The sequence below is a fragment of the Microtus oregoni genome, unplaced genomic scaffold, assembly GCF_018167655.1.
Source record: "Microtus oregoni isolate MIOR12 unplaced genomic scaffold, Mior012 000003F_ref0000135, whole genome shotgun sequence".
NCBI classification, from domain to species: domain Eukaryota; kingdom Metazoa; phylum Chordata; class Mammalia; order Rodentia; family Cricetidae; genus Microtus; species Microtus oregoni.
The window spans coordinates 70244166-70267940 of NW_024543062.1; the positions used below are offsets into that span (position 1 = coordinate 70244166).

General features: G+C 36.9%; 1 protein-coding gene across 1 annotated transcript in view; it reads left to right on the forward strand.

Annotated features, from left to right (window-relative positions):
• Positions 1–1127: 1127 nt before the first annotated feature.
• The window catches only part of Kcnt2 (potassium sodium-activated channel subfamily T member 2), a 374550-nt gene continuing 351902 nt past the window's right edge, over positions 1128–23775 (forward strand). The window contains exon 1 of the mRNA XM_041649255.1: positions 1128–1757. Within this exon, the coding sequence (XP_041505189.1) occupies positions 1663–1757 (95 nt within the window). The 5' untranslated portion in view covers positions 1128–1662. The remainder of the gene's footprint in view (positions 1758–23775) is intronic.

The window sequence follows — 23775 nt, forward strand, 5'->3', positions numbered from 1 at the left end:
AGGCACAGGGAAAGCATGGCCGTGCCTCTACAACTGTTTGCTGCTATTTTCATTTGCTTTCACGACAATTTTGTTGATTTCTTTCTGTATTTTAGCTCTCTTTATGGCTTCTCTGCTAAATGATTTCCACTAAGAATTATTCAAAATGAATTAATTACTATATCTTTGATAAGCATACTTCCCCCCAAACTAAAAACAAACACAACAAGAAAAAAAAAGTTTACCTGATCTTCATTTTGCTGTTTCTTATTTAAACTCTCACTTTAAGACTGCAGAATCTTGGTTTACTTTAATGTGTTTCTTGACCCTAGGAAACATGTGTTTATTAAATTGTTGTTTGGCTCCATTGTGGCCCCGTATTCATGATAATCTTGTTGTAAGGGCCAGAGCAATGCCTGCACTTGCTTTCCTGAGGTGCAGTATGCTGTTTCTGCGTATATGTGCCTCAGGGATCTGTCCCTGAAAGAAAAACTAATGTGTGCAAGTAGAACCAAACATAGTAGGATAGTAGGGTTCAGAAAAGTCCAAGGAGCTGGTAAATAGCCAAATGGGAGTTCTGAGTTATTTTCCTACTGTGACCTTGTGAAAAGTCCGCCCCTACATTGGCACCTAGGAGACCACAAGCTCCCGGTGGCACCACCAACAGCTACTCAGTAGGAGTCTTGCCTTGTCTGTTTTCGGGACGCTCTTTTAGTTTTCATTGAAATATTCCTCATAGCTGCTTCCTAAGGATGGCCCAGCGATTTTCCTCAGACCAGGGAAATACCTCCTTTTTCTTAGAATGTAAGAAAAGGGAGGGGGGTAGCGGGGAGAGAAAGGGCTTTCCTCGTGCTGAGAGCGGGGATTCCCTGTTCAAGAACAATCCATTTCCACTAAGTCCACAGAAGCTGAAGGCGACCACAACAGGGATGCTGGTGACACTTGGGATCATTCCTTGGACCCCTCATCCTCTTCCCGGGAAGGGTCTGGAGCTCAGGAATAGGCTAATGAGCTCGCCCCCATTGGTTGTCCCCAAGGCACCCTCATGCCGTCACTGTGTTATGCTAATGAGGGGGAGGCTCATTGGCTGGGTCTCCAGCAACTGCTTGGAAAGACCTGTGCAGGGAGCGGGGAGAGCCAAGCCCAAAGCTTTCGCTCCCGCCTTCCCCCGACAGGCTGCACCCAGAGCCAGTTCTCTCGCCGGGGATGCCCTGGTGGGAGGTTCTGGTCCCTGCCTTTCAGGAAAGTGCCTGGCCATCACGCGGCGCTCACGCCCACCACCTGCCTTCTTTCTAGGCACCGCGCGATTCTTCCTTTTATTTCTTTTTCTGTCTGGGAAGAAACTTTTGCATTCCCGCCTCCCTATCCCCTACCCCCGCCCCACGGTCCCAGGGACCAGAGGCGGCACCGAACCTGGGGGCGGTTCCTTGGCAGCGCCGGTTCGAATCGCAGCCAGACTTTTGCTCCTGTGCTCGGTTTGCATCATCCCCATCACATCCTTGGGGAAGAGGAGCCAGCCCCCTTTTCAGCCACAGCTTCCGGCCAAGCGACCCCTCCTCCTCCGGGTCCCCCCAGGCTCTTCTGCCACCTTCCTCTGAAAGGTACCCCTCTTCAGCACTCTCTCTCTGCTCCTCGCTGCCCTCCTCCATCCCTTGTTGGATGTTGCCCACCCCTTAAGGAAGAATGGTTGATTTGGAGAGCGAAGTGCCCCCTCTGCCTCCCAGGTACAGATTTCGGGATTTGCTGCTAGGGGACCAAGGCTGGCAAAATGATGACAGGTGAGTGGCTTGGTGCAGTGTTTCAAGAATACTGCTTGGAAGGGGGCAAGACTGGGGAGATGTTGGGAGAATGGAGGGAGAGAAAGGGAGAGGAACACTGAGGGAGTAAAGGGGACTCTACACCGCTCCATTTTGACTCTGTAGAGCAGTCGCTGTGGACAAGGAACTCTTTTCCTTCCCACTTTCTAATTCTTCCGATGCATTTGTTGCATTTGTTAAATTTTTTTGTCTATCCGTGCTTCCTTGGTTGTGTATGAGGCTGCAAGCAGAGGTACAATCACATCGAAATGACATGCAGTTTCAGTGTCAAATGTTTCTTGTTATTTTCCCGTGGTGTAGCTAATCCACCTCATAAATGCATCCAAGGGATTGAAAAACCACAGCAGAAATCTAAAATCTTCTGTACCCACTTTCTTACTCCTTGTCAGTGTTGTCTCGGCTAGATGGCTAGATGCTAGCTTGTCACTGGGAATTTTTCTGCTGTTAAAATATTTGGAGTTCAGGTAGGCAATTGGATTAAATACGTAACAGGTAGTTAGAGAAGCAAGAATGCTTGGAATAGAAAATAAACTTAGCAGTGGTTTTTGTGGCATGGTTAGCATATTTTCACCTAAATAATCCACATCTCAAAATAATAGCATAAATTTCAAGGCGGAAATATTTATCACTACCAAAGCATTGCTTATGTGTTTTATCAATGACATTAAAGCTTTATGTATTTGACTTACAAGAGGCTCTGTCTAGGTCTTTTTAAATTTTTTCTCTTAACACACTCTTATGTTTAATTGAGTTGTTTTCTAGAATTGTAATTTCGCATACCACATGCCACATTTTCTTGTTTTTAGTAATATATGTATAACTAAGCTCTCGGTGAAGCTTAAATGATTCCCCGAAGTTCAGTTTTGCATTAATGTTAGATTTGAATTAGATAAACGATCCATTATTGGTCCAATCTGAAGTATCTTCTGCATCTACTACTGGGCAATATGCCCTTTGCCTTTTCTTCACCTTCTCAGTTCCCAGTACCAACTCACATTCCAATACCTTAGGGATTCTATCTTAGACTTTACAGGAATCTTTCTTGGTTTCACATTAGTAACTTAATGACGTATGTATGGATGCCTTGTGGAGATTTGTTTCCAGTGAATCTCTTCTTTTCAGACAGAAAACCCTTGCATCTTGCTTAGAAATTTAAAGGACAAGTTCTTGGGTTATTTGCTGTATATCTAAAAGAAGGTGTTAATTGGAATTAACTGGAGTTAATTGGATAATTAAATGGATGTTTAAATGAATTTACAGTGCTAACTGACATTTAGATAAACTATCTTGTCCTACAGAAACGACTCAGAAAATTCAGCATAGGGATTCTGGTGATGGGATTTACATTTCTTTCGGGACTTGAGGCTCATTACTTCTAGAACAGAAATCTGTGTAGGAAATATGAGGTAGATTGAATTCTTAGAGCACACACTGGCTAGAGTGGCATAGTGTTATTTCTTTGTTTCAACTCTGTCCCAATGCTAACTGGTCACGTGGTGGTTGCCCTTACTTAGAATTTACTGATACAGAGTCTGGCGTAGCTGCACTTCCTATATGTATCCGAGTGTGCCACTTTAAAACCTTGGACATAGTCGTTTAAAATCTGTTTCTGAAAAAGTTTTGTTTCCAGCTTAACTTTACTTTAAAAATCTGCTTACATTTATCATTAACATGAAGTGCTGACTACTGGTGAACTGTTTTAGATGTTCAAAGAGTTTAGGAGATTTAACTGATTTTGAAGCCTTGTAAAAATATTAATATTAAATTGGGTTTATATTTGTTATTAACCTTTGAAGGCCAGATATAAGAATCAGAGAGAACAGATTTCAGTACTTTGGTTATACCCACTTAAATGAATGATCTTGAATAAAAGTAATTTGGAGACCATGATTTTAGCAATCTTATGTTTATAGTGTAAATATGTAATTTTAAAATATCTCCCTCATAGAATAGTGATAAGAAAGAAGCTCAAATGACACAGGACTAACGTTTTACATTGAATTAGTGCTCATACTCGCCCTAAACATTAGCCATTTATTTCAGCAACAAGGGTACCAGGATTCTGGAAGATTGAAGGAATGTCATGGATACTATCTATTATAAGAATAAAGATAATTCAGCTGGACAATGATAGCACACACCTTTAATCCCAGCCCTTGGGAGGCAGAGACAAGCAGATCTCTATGAGTATGTGGCCAGCTGGATCTATAAGAACTAATTACAGGACAGGTTCCAAGAAAAACCAAAATAAATAAATTAAAAAATAAAAATATAAAGATAATTCAAGATAACTCAATTCAAGTTTTATGTGACTCTAATTTCTCAAAACTCTAAATACTAGAAGGAAACTTGAGTTTCTTCCATTTGAATTATACATTATAAATTCATGGCTCCTACTTTGGTTTGTTTTCTTTCTAAATGGTGGTTTTCTTACTTACAATTCACAGTTGTACTTCTTTCTTTTCCTCCTCTTTCTTATTTTGGGAAACTAACCTCATATGGAGTAAGTAAGCTATGTCATTACCATTTGAAAAGAGTAAAGTTCCTTTTTGCAATTAAGTATTGGTAGAAAGTTTCGTATTCTCAGCTATAGATGTTGGTTTGGCTCCTAAGGTGTTGAGAAAGAAACACTTCCGTGAAGTACTTTGCAGACCCTGTCCACCAACAGATGCATTGAGGGCTCTGTTCATAGCTTTTAGACTTCCTTCTAGGAATAACTCCCTGTAGATAAGTTTGAGCCTATCCTGACCAATACACATATAGTAAGCAGATAATACTTGTAATATGCATGTAGAAGTACTACACATGTAATATTTGTAGTATGTGAATGCATTATTTCATTGTCTTCTTATATAATCAACTCTCATTTGCATCCCTTTCTGTATAGAATATGAGCTAGTCTAGCAGTGTTCAGAATGGTTCATGCTATTAGTTCTGTGAGACTTTGAACTAAATTTGAGACTTGCTGGATGGGAACACAACTTTTGTCTTGAGGATGCCTCTTGTGCATATAATACACATTGATTTCTTTGAAATCCTGAGACTAACACAAAATATATTCCAAAGAATTTCTATAAGTGATTTTTGCCCATCTCTCCATTCAGCTGGTATTTGAGTGCTTGTTGTACCTCTGGTCTCATTATGTTAGGTCTGAGAAAAACATGCAGAGCAATGTGAAACATTCCTTCTTGGTATGGAAGTAATTATTGAATAGCAGGTGAATTTTCTCAAGAATAATATTGACAGGAATGTTTATATTATGGCTGTGTTCTAGAAATTTTATGTCTTAAAATGTCAAGAAAATTTTGTATTCTTGGGGGATAGTATATTCCACGTTAACTTGGAAATAAAGCATATGCAGTCATCATACTAGCAAGGGACTCAGGTCTTCAATGCATCTTTAGAATATTTTGTGATTTCATTTTTGTCACAGTCTGATCACTGCTAATGGACAGATCTCAATTGTAGTAATAAGAAGTAGGCCACTTATTTAATTAACCACCCTTGTTTTCAAATGTTAGGGCAGTTATTTCACCTACAGTAATTTTATGAATATCCTTTCTGATTTATAGGTGATATTTAAAATTTATGCAAGCAAATTCCTGGTGATTAGAACTAAAGAAGGATTTGAACAAAGAGTCCAAGTCATTCAATAAACAGTTTAAAAGATATCTATAAAATAGGCAAATAATTTGAATAGATGTTAAAGTACTTGAAATTTTTTAGGTATTAGACTACAAGGTATATTATTATATGTAGTAGAATGAGGAATGGTTTTTACAATGCCATATGGAACATTTGTATAAGTCACCAATTTATCCCCACCAGGGAATGACATTATTTTAGACAGTAGTTATTGATTATAAAATATAATTCAGATTATTTAATACAAGCTAAGAACATTCTAAGTTCCATTAAGTGCATAAAATGACATTTTTACTATTTCAGTTATATAGTGCAATTAAATATGTATATATATATATATAATAGTACAAAAATGATTTAACATTTATTATTTAAGCTGTATTCCAGCCAGGCTGTAGTGGTTCATCCCTTTAGTTCCAGCATTCTGGAGGCGTTAGCCTGTACTATGGAGCGAATTCCAGGACAGCCAATGCTACAAAAGGAAACCCTGTCTTGAAAAACCAATCTATATATCTCTATCCCTATCTATCTATCATCTATCTATTGGTCTGTCTGTCTGTCTAAACACACATTCTAGGAAAATCCTTATTTTCTTACCACCATCAACTATGCATGAAAAACCAGCAAAAAGAAAGCAAAAGCCAAAACCTAATCTGATGTAGTTTTTGATACAAAACCATGACTACCACTCTCATTTTGCATACGTTTGCTTATGTATGCCTGAGTACATGATGGCATATGCTGTGAATGTATGTCAGTAAGTGGGTGTGCAAGTGCCTGTGCACTTGTGTGCCCGTGAGTGTTGAGGCAGATTATCATCCACCAGGTGTTTTCCTCATCCACTCTTCACTTTTATCTGTTTAGCAGGATCTTTAACTGAACCTAGTGCTTGCCTCTTTGATTAGCCCGTCATCAAGAATGAGTATCAGATACTTAACCCACTGATCCACCTTGCTGGCCACAGACTTATTTTATGTTCAGCACAATACATGAAACACAGAGAAAAATACTTGATACTATTGGTTTTAAAGTGTTAGCAAGAATTCAACCATCACTATTTTTTATAGAAATATACAGTTTGACATACTCAAACTGGAATTTAAAATTAGATGGTCTGGGACAGTTAGAACACAGCAATCTCATTTCCTCTATAACGTATGAAATATTTGGAAAGCATTATACCTTCCATTGAACCTGTACCTTCAACTTAGGCTTGAGGATGGGTGCAAAAACATGGTTAGATGACTGATGTTGGAAATGCTTTTGATTAAATTAACTACAGCACTAGAATCACTTCCCCTCTTTTCTAGTAGTAATATATCTCAGCTTCTGCAAAACATACCTTTGAGGATTAGCATGATGGGTTAGTAGAAAGAAGTTGTCGATATTAAGCCTGACGGCTTGAGTTCAGTCTCTAGGACCCACATGGCAGAAGGAGCGAATTGATTCTTGCAATTCTCTGACACGCCCATCTTTCACCTCCACCAAGAATCAATAAATACATGCTAAAAAATCAATTTTTATAGAGAATATGAAAAGTACTGAATACAAATGAATGCTAAATATAATTTTGTTCTCCCCTGATGAAACAAAGCAAAAAGGAGAATGATAAGGTACATGTTTATTGATGCCGATTGCGATTATGGTTTTCTTTTTCCGATGTTAGTAGTAAATACTTTGCATCTATTTGCAGCTATTTCCATTCATATTCTTGTTTATAAGAATCTTTCTAAAAATTGATGCACTACTTCACCATTTTTATTAGTGTCTTTATGTTTTACCTGTGTCATTTATATGCCAAGTTTGTCTAAGTTTCTTTAGAAAATGAAGTAAAAAGGTATTTTTAAGGAGTTTATTTAATTAATTCTTTTATTTGTTTAGAGTCTGAAATTGTCTGGCTTAATTTGTATCAACAATATTTATTATCCTTCATTAATATATTTGAAATTTTATGCTTTTTCTGACTTTTATGATTGATAACTTAAGATTTCTCTGGACAGATTCCAGAAAAAATTATGACTTTTTCACAACTCATGACTGAACATTTTGTGTGACATGAAAAAAATAAAACAACTTTTTTCCCTTTCTTTTTCTTCTTCCCTCCCTCCCTCCCTCTCTTCCTCCCTCCCTTCCTTCCCTCCTTTCTTCCTCTTTCTTTCCTTGCTTGCTTATTTTGTTTTATGTAAACTAAATTCTGGTCTCTATAAACAGGTTTAGCTGGAACTCACAACATAGCCCAGGCTAGCCTCTATTTTGTTCCTTTCCTTTTGCCTCTCCCCTCCTAATGGACTTGTTCACTTAGTTTATAAGGATCTTAACCATCAGTTACTAGTTAAGTTGCAGTTTAAGTAAAGACATGAACACTAATATTGTGAACTGGTGGCATGGGTCATCCACTGATAACAATAAAATACAGTGGTCTCCTCAACTTTGTTTTGAAAGCCATATTATCAAAAAAGGAGATATTAGATAATTTGGAATAAAAACAAAACATGAGAAAACTCATCTTTTATGTTCCTTTGTAATCCAGTGCAGAAGAATTTAATGAGTCAGAAAATTGTTAGAATTAATATAATAATTTTTTACCTGTCACAATAGTTTTAAACACCATCATGGTAGGTACAGTGATTTTCCTCTGTTGAAAATCATCAGGTGCTTTGAGAATGTGATATTGGACTATGTTGTCTTGTATAACAGACTAGAAAGGGTGTGGGGAAAGTTTCAGACAAATTTACTTTGAGATTAAGGATAAAGATATGAATTAATAAATGACCTGAGAAACTAAACATTCAAGGTAAGCAACGCCTTACGTAAGGGCCTCTGGAAGAAGAGAACAAGAGATTTTTTAGGAATTGAAGAAAGTCAGGGAGCAGTTTGACTAGACCCAGCATTCAGGAGACAGATCTAAGCAGAGAAGTCTCTCTTTATATACATATATGCATATATGTATGTATTTATGCATATATATGTACTTCATTCTTTATTTTTACAGTAAAATGAATGTTAAATAATCTGTCAAGAATTTAATCTATATAAAATATTTGAAATTAATTTATAGTACTAAAACTTAAGTGTTGTTGATTCTACTTTGCGTGGAACCAAGAATTTCAGTATATAATCCCAATTACCTCATCATCCAAACTACTTTCTTAACTTTTATTCCCTAAAATATCACTGATATTGATAACTTTTCTAATAGTATTCTATTATGTTTTACAGCTTTCCCTTTTTAAATTTTTATTCTTCTCTCATATATTATATCCTGACTGCAATTTCCCCTTCCTCCCCTTCCCCAAGTCTGTACCCCACCTTTCTTTTTTCCCAGATCCACACCCCAAGTCTCCCTACAGAAAAAGCAGGTCTCCCAGTAACAACAACCAAACATGGCCTAAGAAATCACAGTAAGACCAGATACATACCATCACATCAAGATTGGATGAGAGAACACAGTAGGAGGAAAAAGGTCCCATAAGCAGGTGAAAGAGTCAGACACGCCCTTCTCCTACCATTAGGAGACTACAAGAAGACAAAGCTATATGCCCATAACATAAATGCAAAGGACTTAGTCAGATCCCCTACAGGCTTTTTGATCTCTTTTCAGCTTTTTTAAGTTAAGCATCTATGCACTAATGAACAAAGATTATGGTTCTTTGGGGGTTAAAGTGTGTTTTCATCTTGTATTGAATCATGTTTCTCTCTAATCTAAAGGTTTGTTCATTGTGAGTCAGCATCCTGTGTTCTCCCAGGTCTGGGTATTAGAAGATATGAGCCAGTGGACACTTGTGTAGAAAAGTGGGACATACATGCTTGAAGTTGATGAATGGAGACTCTGGTTCCACAGAGGACAAAAACAAAATAGAACACTGTGATGAAGTTGGGTTCTCCGTAACTGCTTCAACAGAAACAGGGCGTGGAGCAGATTAGACATCTGTCCTTTATGCCCCAATAACTAGGGACAGCTAGAACAAACTGTTCTCTTTTGAAGAGACTCTTTGATGTAGGGTCATTTCAAGAAAGAATCAAATCCCTTCACATACTTGGAAGCAGAAAATTTATTTAAAGTAAATCAGTTAGTTGAACCCATGGTATTCAATTTTTCTTTTTGAAAGGGAAGTGAAGATGAGAGTAGAAGATCAAGAGGTTAGAGACAGGAAAGCCCTAGGTTTCAGAAAGAATTACAGGAGAATGTTTTGAGTGTAATGCAGAGACTGATGAGCAGGAAAGGGAGACCAAATACATATTTCTCTTTAATTTTAAACTGAAATTTGAATTGGTCCTATTCATCTTCATCTTTTTTTGACAAACAGAAGAAAGCAGAAACAGAAAACAACGGTCAAGCTTAGTGTATCTCCAAGGACCATGGCAAGCAGTAGACCAGCCATGCTTGACCCCTTTCTTGTTAAGAGTCAGCATGACCTCTCTCTCTAATTGTTCTTTTTCAGTTCAGCACTTTTGCAAATATTTTGCACGACTTTAAAACCAGAAAAATTTTCCTCAGCATGTGAGTTCTGTGAACTCCAAGTTGAACTGCTTCCCACTTTCACTGGATCTAGATATGTTAAGAAAGGGATTTTATATTCAAAGCCCAGTGTGGAATAAGCAGCAAAGCTGGGGAAAAAAGGCCTGCTTGATTTTGGTTTTCTAACATGGGAACTTACACAAAATCATAATGAAAGACTGTTATTACAAGAGCACGCTTATCCCATCTTGTAAGTCACTGTGTAAATAGGGATAAAGGAGATTAACACATTTCAACCTTACTTAACTCGCTGGGGAAATACTCCTAGATTGTCCACATATTGAAAACAACCAGTTCTTAACAACCAGGGCCAGATGTGTGCTTAATAATGGACAATCTGCCATCTCAGGCTCATCAAAATGGAAATAATGCTCATTCCCATAGGAATAAGAAAGCGTGATCAGCAAGCTGCACAGGTACATGGAAGGAGTGATGTTAATGAATTGAGCCATTGACATATTATGTGGTAATTACGTTGGCAAATTATAGATGGAGGGTTTTTTCTTTTTAGCATTTTTTTACCTTGGCTCTCTCCCCACAAATGAGTTCATGTGGTAAATCACCCATTTCTCCTTAAAAGTTAAACTACACAAAGAAAATGAATGATAAAACTGAATTTAGTATTTGTCACAAGACTGGCCATTTACAAAGAGTTTAGTATGGTCAAGTATCATTCTAATTATGTTATATGTATTATTAATCTTCACACAAATTGAGAAAAATCCTGTCCCATGTTTTATTTCACAGATAAGTCACAGATTCTATGGAAATACTTATGTTGTTTTAAGATACGGGGAGAAAATCAGAATCTCATTATTATGCTTACCAAATATGCTTATAGCAAACACAAATATGACTAAATGTTCTTTAAACAACAAAATTAATGAAATGTAAACGAATGTGAAGATTTTTCAAGACATAGAAAATATCAAAGCTCTGCATTCTCATAGCCAATATTAGTATATACAGCTCTAGAAGGAAGTTAGGAATTTTGAAGGTGGTTCTCTTTTCTTACATCTATGGTATTATTTATTTGACAGTCTGGACACTGAATACTGAAATTCAAATAACTACCAAAACAAAGATTTGCATGTATTTATTGATTGATTTTTATTTATATTATGGTAAAATATAATGCATCATACAAGGAAAAATTAAAGATTATAACAAATAAATAACATAAAAAACAGATGAAAGTGTAAAATATTATTGACCATATGAGGAATATCATTATTTAAGATCATGGAATTAAGTTTCTGAAGCTTCTGTAGAGTTTGTTTCTGAAGTTTTGGTCAGGGTCTCCTCTTTGCTCTGTTTAATGTTCAGTGACTACTTAACTTTTGATGGTATTGTGCTTACTAGTACAACTTTCAAGGGTTGCCTCTTGTTCTGATATCTGAAATATTTGTATGGAATAGAACTCATTTTTCTAACCAATGTCTTTGTGATAATGAAAAATATCTTGCAGAGATGTGCTGGGTCTTAATTGTGATCATGTGCAATTATCTGATTAGGAACTTGGTACTCAGAATGATCTACTAATATGCTTCACCTGTTCCATAGATTGGCAGTGATTTCTTTAAATAGATGTAGTGATATTAAACACATAGAAAATAGCATGATGTATATGGACCAGATTTGGTTGGATATTTTAACCCTGGTGCCAAGTATGAATTCCATGGGTTTTTAAACAGTTCCTGGAGATGGGTCACAAAGTTAGCCAACATCATCAGTCTTATAGGATGAGAGATAAACTTCTTCAGGAGAAACGTCATTTTCCTTGGTGCTCCAATTTAAAGGCAACCACTACTTTGGAACATCACTCCTTATTCTCCAATTATGAAAGAAAGCATGTTTTATAAGATGGTTCTAGCACCTTCACTGCCAAGTACTGTATGACTAGGAAGGACTGTTCCTTTGAAGTTACACATGTATTCCACATTACTTTTTATCTTTTATTTAAAAATTCCCTACATAAATTTTATACATTTAATAATATACTGAAACTTGGTCAAAGGCTGGCAAGATGACTTGCAGGTAAAAGTGTTTTTCACTAACCTTGATGACCTGAATGTGAGCCCCAGAATAAACATAGAGGAAAGAACCAACCAAAAGTTGTCCTTTGATCTCCATACATGTAACATCGCACACGTGCACCTAAGCAAATGCATACAGAAAGCCTAATTAAATAAATACAAGCAAACAAACAAACAATAAAAAAGCCTGGTCATGGTTTGAATTTAGTTATTTATATAACTTCAGTTATATTAATGAATGCATATATGTACATATAACTGTATGTGTATAGGATATAAACTAAATAATTTATATATATTAACTACTTGGTATAATTAACATAATTTCTATAACCAACTTTTTTTGTTCATTTATGATATAAATAATATAAAATAAGAACATCTTTTCTATTGATCTATTACCACACCACCCTGTATGGATATAATAACTCTAGACCTTTCCATTTCAAAACGTTAGAGCAGCATTTGTTACTTTGACAGTTTGTTTAGTTCTTAGCTTAACCTTTTCTTTTAAGGTTGATTCTTATCATGCTTTTTATTTATGCAACAGCAGCACTTGCCTAAGGTCCCTTTCATTCCAAGCCTGCCTTCTGCTCTTCAGCCCTGCTGAAGACCCAAGGCTTATTTCCTGTATGCATTTCCCAGAGAAGATTTTACCATAAACTACTCATGTTATAAAGCCTGTTTATAACTGATATTTATTGTGTTACAACTAAACCATTTCTTCAACAACCAGTGATGTTCACTCATTAACTTTTCTTTCCATATACTTCTTGAAATGTAATCTCTAGCCTTCTCCACAGAAACCATCCCTTGTCTCACAGGCCAGTGTGTGCTTTTCCCCATCTTCTAAAAGTAAGGTAGTTTTAATGCTCATTTTATATCCAGATACTATAGTTTAAGTCATTTGATTTGAAAATGTCTTTCCAATTCCCAATTTGATATTCACGAGGAGATTTCCTTCGGAAATAGCAAAGCAGAATGTGCTTCAGTCCACAAATCATACTGTGACAATTCAAGTGACTACTAAAGTGAATTCATAAATTTACACGAGGAGCTTAGCAGCAGGCAGCAGATTTTTCCTAGACACTGTGGACGTGGAGCCAGTGAGAAACCCTGTCTCACGTGGTTTTATGTTGTGGTAGTAATATGTGATTTGAATGCACAGAAAGGTATGATTTTGTGCATTAAGTTCCAAAGAAATCTTTTGTTTTTAATCGCGGAGTAGTACTTATAATAGTTAAAGAATCTGTTTAGTTTTGTAATGTTAACATGGATAGTAATTTTCTTAGAGGAAAAAAAAATGCAAACATGTCTCCAATCCTTGGAGAGGATATACGCTGTCTTTAACCACATATTCCTGCCAACCCTGGTGGTACACAGTTGTAATAACAGCATTCAGGAGATGGAGAGAGGAAGAAGAGAAATTCAAAGCAAGCCTGGGGTCATAGAGTTGCTTAGAGTTCTACAAAAGAGGAAATGACTCATGAGTTTCAGTTCTCATTCTAGGTACCAAATTTATTCTTTCCTGTTTACTTTTGCCCCACCATCTGCCACTTCTGCTTATCATTGCCTTTCCAGTGTCATATAGAAGCTTTTGTGTCTTTTTGCACTTGCAACTTTTCTACATACAGAAGGCAGTCCAAAGGGAGTCACTCTCAGGTGTATAATAAGTTCATGCCTCTCTGATGAGAAGATGAATGAAACTGATCTTACATTATTGTGTTGCCTTGCTCATTTTAGTCTTTCTATGGTGTCTTCTAAGTATCTCCTGCTTAGTAAACATGCATGCAGAGCAAAGAAAGAAGTTCCCCTATGCACACTAAGCTCTGCTCAAAATGAATTTTATTCCTGTATAATGTGAGGTATTGTTCCTATTGAGATGGACTTGAATGATATGAGCTCACACTTAGGGAGACACGATGCACAAAAGAGCTGTCACATAAACTAGGATGTGCTTCACAGGCTGGCCTGATAGAAGTGATGAAGTAAAGCTTCTTGAACAGAGTATTCCAGAAGGAAATTAATTTTTACAGATTAAAATTCATGTATTGAATCAGTCTAAATCTGAAGTTGGTGTTCTTCCCAGGGCAGGTCCAAGGACAAAGCTGCAAGTAGACTAAACTATAAACCACAGTATATGTGAAGTATCTCAGGGGAATTGTAGAAGGATTTACAAGTAAAAGAGTTTGAATTTTGTTCTCCATAGAAAAACTGGCAGAAGATTGTGGATAAGAGCATTGCATGATCAATGCTGTGACTGTGTGAATATTTCTGAAGTATATGCATGGTTTGCAAGAGAAAAGGGATGCTCTATTCATGACTCCTGTGGACTGGAAGCAGTATGATGGTGAGAGTAAAGATGTGAACAGGAAACACAGTCCAATAAGAGACTCTGCTGGTTCTGTTTAGACCGAGAGTGGACAACAGAGGGTGTGGATATGAGAGGAGGGGAACCACAAAAGGAGAAACAACTTGTCTTGGTATTTGCTGTGTTCATGCAGTGAAACTGTTGCCACTCTTATGTTGTAAGCCTTTGAGGGGGATTTTACTGCCTAATTGATGTACAAATCTAACTTCTGGAAAGGTCTGTCAAGTCACTCATCTTCAGTGTTGACCAAAGTTTATTCAACTGAAGAAGCAGTAAGGAAAATCATAAATTTCCCATTTTTATGTCTTTGAAAGCATGAAATAGTCTTATGCTCTTTTTAATCTCAGAAAATTAAATAATCAGGTAAATATTTTGAATACTTTACTATTTAAGGGTAGAAAGTCTGCACAGATTATGTAGTTAATGCATAGAAAGTGAATATAGGATGCATTCACACAGTATGTAGAATACAGATTTGTAAATATGATACATGAGAGCTAAATACATTGAGTTTAAACTGATTTGAATAGATTTTTTGCAATATTCACACTGTGTGTGGGTTATTAAAGCAATCACATGGCATTTTACTATGTAAAGACAAAATTTAGCTAAATGAAGTCTAAAAGCTTTTTGTAAAAGTCAAATAATTTTTAATTCTTTTGTAAGTTACAGCAAATTCAGTTCAGATAGCTTTGCTAGTTAATATGGTCATGAGCATGCTGTGCTAGAAAGAGAGGAACAATTTTCTGTGTTTTCACGATATCAGAATTTAGGGAATAAAGGTAAATTCACAAGGTGGGTTGGTTTGTGTTGTAGCGATGCCCCAGATAATCTTGGTACTCAAGATGATGTCAATACGCATTTATATTATTTCGATCTTAATAACTAATATTAACTCTCTTATCGTACATTACACATCACTCAGTAATTTTTCATAAACCAACCCATCAATTTATTCATCTGTTCATCTATTTGCATATGTCTTGTTACAAAATGAGTGGAAGAGACTACAGCTGAATTGAAGATGTTCCAGTAGTCGGTTGGTAGATATGATGTAGAGTTGTTGCTGTGTTGATAAGATCGTGAATAAACTAGTTGCAGGAAAGAGGCACTTGCTAAAAAGATCAAGCCCATGGGACAGTCAAGGTTGAAGGTGGACACTCGGTTAGCTGTTCAAACAAACCGACAGAACTGTGTCCAGAGCAAGAGCAGCATGTTTAGATATAGACAAAGAAGCTGGTGAATGCACACTTGGAAGTCCAGATGTGTAGACTCTGTTAGCAGCAGGGTGCGAGATGAGCTGGAGCCGCACTGTGTTGTGGAATATAACTTTAACTATGTTAAAGGATGTAGCATTTATTTATGCTGCATTTGCTTAATTATGTAGATATGTGTAGCTGTTTTAACTTGCCTGCCTAAGACACCTGATTGGTCTAATAAAAAGTTGAATGACAAATAGCTAGGCAGCAGAGCGATAGGCAGGGCTAGTGGGCAGAAAAAATAAGTAGTAGGGGAAATTTAGGCTCAGGAAAAGAGAAGAGAAGAGAGAATAAGAAAGAGGAGGAGAGGAGAGGAAAAAAGAGGAGAGGAGAGGAGAGGAGACAGGAGGGGAGACAGGAGGGGAGAGAGGGAAGGAAAAGAGAGGGAGAGGCCTGGGGAAAGCCAGACAGACACAGAGTAGGACACACAGAATGAAAGAAAGAGAAAAAACCCTGAAGTAAACATAGATGAAGAGAAACAGGTTAAAATAAGTTATAAGAGCTAGTGCGGCAAGCATAGAGAAGACTGAGCGTTCATAACTAATAGTCAGTCTCCATGTCCTTATTTGTATCTTGCTTGGGTGCAGCCTCTGCTCAGGTTCAGGTGCTGACATGGGTAAGGGGTGATAGAGCAAGGAAAAACTCTCACCACCAGGTGGCCTCTACTCAAGTGGCCCCAATAGCTTGAACTGTCTTTATACATTATCTGAGCTTTTTCTACCAGACTTACCTGAACAGCTTTATTATTGGCGCCTATTTTCGACTTTCAAAACATAAATCATATTTTAAGAAATACATAGTAATCATTGTAAAAGACCCCATTGTTACCCTTTATGTTTCCTCAAATATGCTTTTCTACCCACTACATAACCTTACTCTAGACATAGATTCTGCATTTTTGCAAACTTAACTCATTATCCAGCCAGACATCCTGCTCTCACAGCACTTACAACAGCTGGCAGATACTTGTGGATACAAAGTTAAAAATTAATAGAAATGGATACAGTGCTTAAGGACAACAATAATCAAACCCAAGCAATTCTTTAATGTCTGCAAGACAAGCTTTTATACAGTTCCCTTTTCTACAAGAAGGTCCCATGTCTCAATCTCTCTGTAAAAGACAGACTTTGATTAGGCACTCTTTTCCCATCCCACTATACCATACTTCTTTCTCCAATGTAAGCTCCTGTGTATGGTAAAGTTGGATCTATCCATCCCATATTTTATATTGCATTTTCCCCATTGGATTAGACTAAAGACTATAATTCATTCTATCTGCTTGGTGTCCAGGGAATTTACTCTCAACAGTTGGCACTATGTGTGTTCCTGAGGCCTTTTCCCTATTCTCCTTTCCAGAACTGTGAGACATGGTTAATGTTACAAGTGTTGTTTCTCTTTTATGTACCTAATTGTCTCTATTGAGTCAGAAAAGTTCCCGGGATTAGGAGTTGTGGTTAGTAATCCTGGAATAGAGATTTGTGATGCATTAGTCCCCTGCGGAGTCTTAGTAAAGTATTCGAGAAAGAAAAGAATTTCCAGAGAAAATTACAGCTGCTGTGTGTGTGTGACTGAGAAAGTAAAACTAAAAACTGCCCAAAAAATCAACAACATAATGAGAGAGAAGAAGACCTGCAAGTTGCCAGAATTTTGCAAATTCCTGTGTTGTCCTTTGGTCTACTGGTCCTTGCCAAGGGAGAATCCATTTGAGTGGGTGATTTGCCCTGAGGAAACCTGTTGGACAGGTAGTCATATGCTGATCCAAGACTAGGTTGCATGGCTCCCAACAATTTTAGAGCTGGTTGGTGGCCCAAAAGAAAGCCTGCTATGCCAGTGAGAGTCAGGGTTCTTTACCTGTGAGTCTTTGGTACACACTCTTGGCACAAGATGACAGGTCATCATTATGTGGCTTTTGCTATTGCACTGGTAGGTATCTATCACTGTGTGGTGCCAAAGTGGGGAGTTATTCCACTTCCTTGGACTCATACGTCTATTACATTAATGACTTGAGGATCTCTGATATGTTTTTATGTACTTTCTTGTGTCTTTATAGTTTTAATTTCTATTTCCAAGAATAAACCATTTATTAGTTCATGGCCAAATACTGTTGCTTCAGGTGTACATTCTGGCTTTTGTTCTCTTTCTTTCTTTATTGGCTCATGGTATGGATGGGCCAAACAATAGCAGTGTCTAGAGACAAGGAAAAGGAGTACTCCTGTGGTTACTTCCCCATAAGTGAGAGAAATGTTGAGCTAGACATAGCGCAACAGATTCACTTTTCATGATTATTGGCTAGAATTCTGACATATTCTCATCTACCCAAACCTAAAAGCAAGGAGTTTCCTACATTTTCTAAGGCCATGTTTGTTCAGCCCCCAGGACTGAGGTAAACTTTGATTCTGAAGGATAGGATGACTTTGGGGAGTGTGAATAAACTGGGTTGGTTTATGAGGGAAAAGTGAGCGTGCTCTGTGGAGAGATTAGGCAGTGAATATGAATATTGTGGAAAAACCTAGATTCTAACTCTGACTCAGATTGCAATTCTTTAATCATTTGATTGTTATCCTTCACTTACATGCAGTTTCCTGAGGCAATTACAACCTTATTAATTATGCTAGCTTGTGTGACAAGCAAAATGGTCCCATCTAAGATTGTTCTTGAATTCCTTTAGAGAACTTATAACATAATATACATTGTACTTTCTTTTTCCAGGGCCCTCTGAAAAGGGGAAGCACCCAAATTTTTTCTCATGAAATGATATTTTGACTTATCTTTGAAAAATAAAACTTTTTGTTTGCTTGCTTTTGTTTTTGACAAGGTTGTACTCTCTAGCCCAGGATGTGCGCAGCATCTTTCTGCCCCAGCCCTCTGTGAGCCAGAATCACCCGTATGTGTCAGCATGAGTTACATCTCAACATTTTCTTTGTTAAATCACTTCGCCACAGAGAGTCAGGGCAGTGGATTTGAGACTTTTGGTGTTGAGGTGATGTATATAAAGGAGCCTATAAGCTACAACTGGCTAAGGTCTCCACTGCTGTCAAGTGACCTCAAAAATCACCATAATGATTTACCAACCACTGGATTTTGAGTGATAGAGCGTGCCTTGTACTCTTACTCTAGAGATGATTTTTACCAGGAACAGGATGTCCTAAATTATTTGGAGAAGAGGCAGTGTTTGAGGGTTGTGTTCTTTGGTAGGCATGTAAGCTCTAGAGGAGGAAGAGAGTGTCAAGTGCTGTCATCTAACACCAGCTCTCACTCCTGGAATTTTGGTATTAAGTCTCTTTCTTGACAAGTCATCTGACAAACAGAGTTGGTTATGCATATTAATAACCATACTATTAACTGTCAATAGTAGGCAACTATTGATCAATTATGGTACATGTGGGATTCTTTCTTATATAGTAATTTTTCCCTCTCCGTCGTTTTATAATTTTGATCAGTATATTTATTCCGGAGAATATCCATAACCTGATAAAAGTTTGTAAGACCATAGTACAGTTGGCTTTATTCCTCTCAATACTGACTTGACCACTTCAACGAATGTTCTTAGTATTTTAAAACTATCAATTCTTGCATTTCTTTTTCTGGTATTGGAATGACGAAATAAAGAGGAAAACTAGTCATTTTACTTTCTGATGTTAGCTTTCTGAAGGATTGTAGGAACATGGTCAGCTGTTTTTGAGTAACTGATTTGAATAGGAAACTTTTTAAAAATGAAATATGATAATACCAGGGTACGAGTTCAGTAAATACCATAGTGAATAAGAGAGTGGTTAGCTTTCTTCACAACCTAGAATTAGTAAAAAAGATAGAGGACCCTTCATATACTAATGAACATCACTAGCATAAACACATATACCATATTTTTATATTTATAAAATAGAGAGACTTCTTCGAGTAACTGTGACAGTGTTACTTTCAAACAAAAGCAGGGTTTGTGTTTGACTTGTGAGTATCCCAAAGATACCTTCAGAACAGAAATAATACAGAAAAAATATTATTAGGTTGAATAAAATATTTATTTGCTAATAAAGCATATGATTTTATTTTTTACTTTTAATAAAGTTATGATTGTATCCTAGTATTTCTAGACCACAAATACTGTGGTACATGCTTTAGTTCTTTGAGACAGGTTCTGGTATATTTTGCTCTACCATGAACTCTATCTTTTTATAAAATATTATTTTTTGTAGTAAAATACTCCAGAATATGCAGCTTGATATTTATTTAATAAGGATTTCTTGTCACTGCTAGATTTTCACTCTTATGCTGATACTTGTTTTTAAGTATATATCTCTGGGGTCTTTTTGATGAACATCCTAAAAAAAAATAATTCCTAAATGTCAAAATGCCATGTTAGTAGAAACAAACCTGAGTATGTTTGATGGCTTATAATGCATATCTCTTATGGTACACCAGAAATATATTCAAAACTTATATTTGCCATAGGTATTTTATGTGCTGTTATTTGGTTAGCTGGCTTCCACATAATTTCAATGTATAAGTTGGCAGTAGGGCTGACTGGAGAGCATCACGTTGCTCCTTCTCTCACATTTCCATGTGCAGTTTTATACCACTGTGCATTTGCATCACTGGCAAAACAGGAGCAAATGAGCAGTAAAACAAGGAAATTGACATCGCACTTGTGTTAGCAGTAACAATAAAAACAAACAATTTTTTTTTATATTTAGAAAAACAGCAAAACGGTGCAATAAGCCAGTGTTCCTCTTTTGTTAGCAAAACTTAGCTTTTTGCTAAATGTTTGTATAAATGAAGAAAACAAATCACACATGGACTGTTGCCCTCTAGAAAAAGCTAATAAGGTAAATAAGCAGCATCCAGATTTTATTGTTGCAAGTAAGTAATCACTTTTTTGTATCCTACCCTCAGGATACAATAATTTTTACTTCATATGTTTCTCTCTCTCTTTCTCCACTTAATCTTTTTTTCAAAAAGCAGAGAATATCACATTTCATTAAAATACTTCAAATACCACATTAAAATAGCCTGCAGAAGGTACACTGAAAAATTCAAGGTGCTCAAAATTGCTCTCGCTTGAAATGGCAGCTTAGATTCACAAAAGAGAGAGTGCATCTCTTACTCTATCACAGCTGATGTGTGCAGTCTTTTCAGAGTATTGATTATGCTGATTATGATGATAGTAATTTTCAAAGCTCTTTTATCAAGGATGAGCCAGGCAGACATTGAGTTAGAAAGCTCCAGTGTGTTTTTGAAGCTAGAAATCCATTTTTCTCTGAAGCAAGTTAGATGTTTAGGAGTACTGAAGCATGTCAGCACTTTGAAGCAAAATTTCCAGCTCTTAGCTTTGTTGTGGGCCTTTATTTTTGACCTTGTACTTCTCCTTTCTGTTAAAATTAAAAGGAAAATGATCTTTTAAAAATGTAAATGTAAATATTAAATGGTTAGAATTGTGTATTTGTGGTCATTTATGGCACTTCTCATTATAAATAAGGCTGAAATAAAAAAGTGAAAATTCTATAGCAGATAGTTATATAAATACATCTTTATAAATTATTATTAATAAAACCTTCAAAGCTAAATCATATAAGCATCTAGCTAAATTAGGACTCTAAAATCAAAACATGATACTTAGCCACCTGAATAATGATACAGAATGTTAATAGATGATGATAGTTGTCGGTTTCTGGCATCATGATAGGTAATTAAATAATTAGAAGGAAAAGGTCAATCATTTTGAAATGCTGGTAATGTTGAGCTGTTAGGGCACAATCTTTTAACCATCCTTACTAATTTGTGCTCCTGCTTCATCATTTGGAAATTGTATAGCATAGACTAGTTGTTTCATCTTTCATGTTGTTGGAGTCCTTTTGTAGAAAAAAAAATTAATTATTAAAACGTACTTAGCTTGTTCCTGGATAGTAACTGCTGCTAAGTAACTATTACTTACGAGACAGGGCTAGTACTCTTCATGTCTCCATCCCCATTCTTTGATGAAATTTCCTCTGGGTTCAGCTTGCTTTGAATATTTAAGTGGTTTGAATTAAACTGATTTATTGTGTCTAGAAAACATTTTTTTTTTTAAGTAATCCTCTACGTCTATCACCTCTTGGCCTCTTCTGTCCATGAAGGTTATCCATGAACCTTGAGAGAATGATCTTTGTTCTAGGTGTCCCATTTAGCCTGAACACATTGAAGTTTTTCATTTTGTGCACCTTGAGCAGTTGGGCTTCTCCATGTTGACTGCCCTCTATTGCTAAAAGCAGCCTCTTTCATGAGGTCAGAGACAAGCACTAAGCTAGATCTGTAACAAGAAGTTATTAAGAGTTATTTTAACCCTGTATCTCATTTGCAGAACAATATTAATAGGTTCTGTTCTAAGCCTGTGATATCTCTAGCCACAGTTCCTTGTCCTAGTAATTATGCCAGGAGTTGGTTCCTTCTTGTAGAATGGGTCTAAGAACCAATCAAAATCTTGTGGTTATTCCCAGGATATGTGTTACTATGGCACCAGTGGGCTTATATTTCCAGGAAGGCTGCTACGGTGGCTTTCAGGGTTGATAGCTGTATACAATTGATGATTACTTTTTCTCTTTCATCAGTCAATGTAATTAACCAGTAGGAATGAAGCTTGCTGGCAAAAATCAACTTGAATTGTCCATGTCTTCTACTCACGTTTGTGACAGCTTCAACAATAGGACTTAACTGTCACTTTATGGAAGTAACCAAGAGCAATAAAAATAGTTTGTAATATTTGGGGTCTATGAGTACCCCTGACCAACAGTTCCAAAATGGGTAGACCATCCCTAACATTGTGCTTTTTATTTGTTACCCTGTATTGTCTAGTAGGGACATTGTTGTCCAAGATTTATGTCCAAGATTTTGGTTCCCAGTTGAATTCACAGAGCCAGATTTCTAATGCAAATTACATGAGGAATTTTTTTTTTTTTTTTTGATTTTTCGAGACAGGGTTTCTCCGTAGCTTTTGGTTCCTGTCCTGGAACTAGCTCTTGTAGACCAGGCTGGCCTCGAACTCACAGAGATCTGCCTGCCTCTGCCTCCCAAGTGCTGGGATTAAAGGCGTGCGCCACCACCGCCCGGCTACATGAGGAATTTTAATATGCAAACTCAAGTTTGGATCATCACCTTTTTAGCACTCCAGCATGGTGGATATGGAAAGTGTGGCAGGGAACCTTGGGAGCATAGAACTTTTAAAGGGTAAATGCCCTAATTAGGGGAGTTCATGTCCTATTGTTTTGGGATTGGGTAAGAATAAGGTAGTTTCTGAAACCATTGGTCAGTTTTGGGGTGTGAAAAACCTAACAAAGAGGGCCTAGAGAAATGGGCTCAGAGGTTAAGAGCACTGGCTACACTTCTAAAGGTCCTGAGTTCAATTCCCAGAAACCATATGGTGGCTCACAGCCATCTGTAATGAGATATAGTGCCTATTCTAGCATGCAGGAACATATGCAGGTAGAACACTGTATACTTAATAAATGAAGTTTTTTAAAAAGAAAACCTAACAAAGAGCCATTAATAACTCACAATGTATCTTCAAGGACAGGATGCCTCCCAAGAATATCTGAATCTTGTTAAATTTTATGGCTCTACTTCTTAGCTTCTTAATTGGCTATTTTTAAGCTATCCTTTCACATTTCTGCTATTGCTGCACATTTCTGGTGCTGATAGCTACCCCCCCCCCCCCCAAGATAAAGCCTCTCCTTTAAAATGGAGTTTGCAAAGTGAGGTCCTCACATTCCCTCCTTTATCTTATGACTATGAAAGCCCAATCATCTTGCTTTAGGAGTGAGATTAATATGACTAGGGGACCCAATAGTCTTCCTTGATCTGCCTCACGTTCCCTTTTGTATTTGGCCAGTCCATTTTTAATTTTGGCCATGGATTTTTACTACCCCTGAATGGTGAACATAGAAACAGCATCCCTTTACCCAGAGCTGCATATTATCTCCCTATGTAAGGAAGTATTCTTTTCTTAGCATCTCAGCCATGGATCTCAGGACAACCATATTCTTTTCTGTAACTGCTTCCGGTTGACTTTGGGGCATTGCTTTTAGGGGCTAACAAAACTGAAATGCTAGTCAAAAACAAAAAGGGAATTCAAGCAATGGAGTATTTATCAGAAACATCTGGTTTCCTGAGCCTGTTGAAG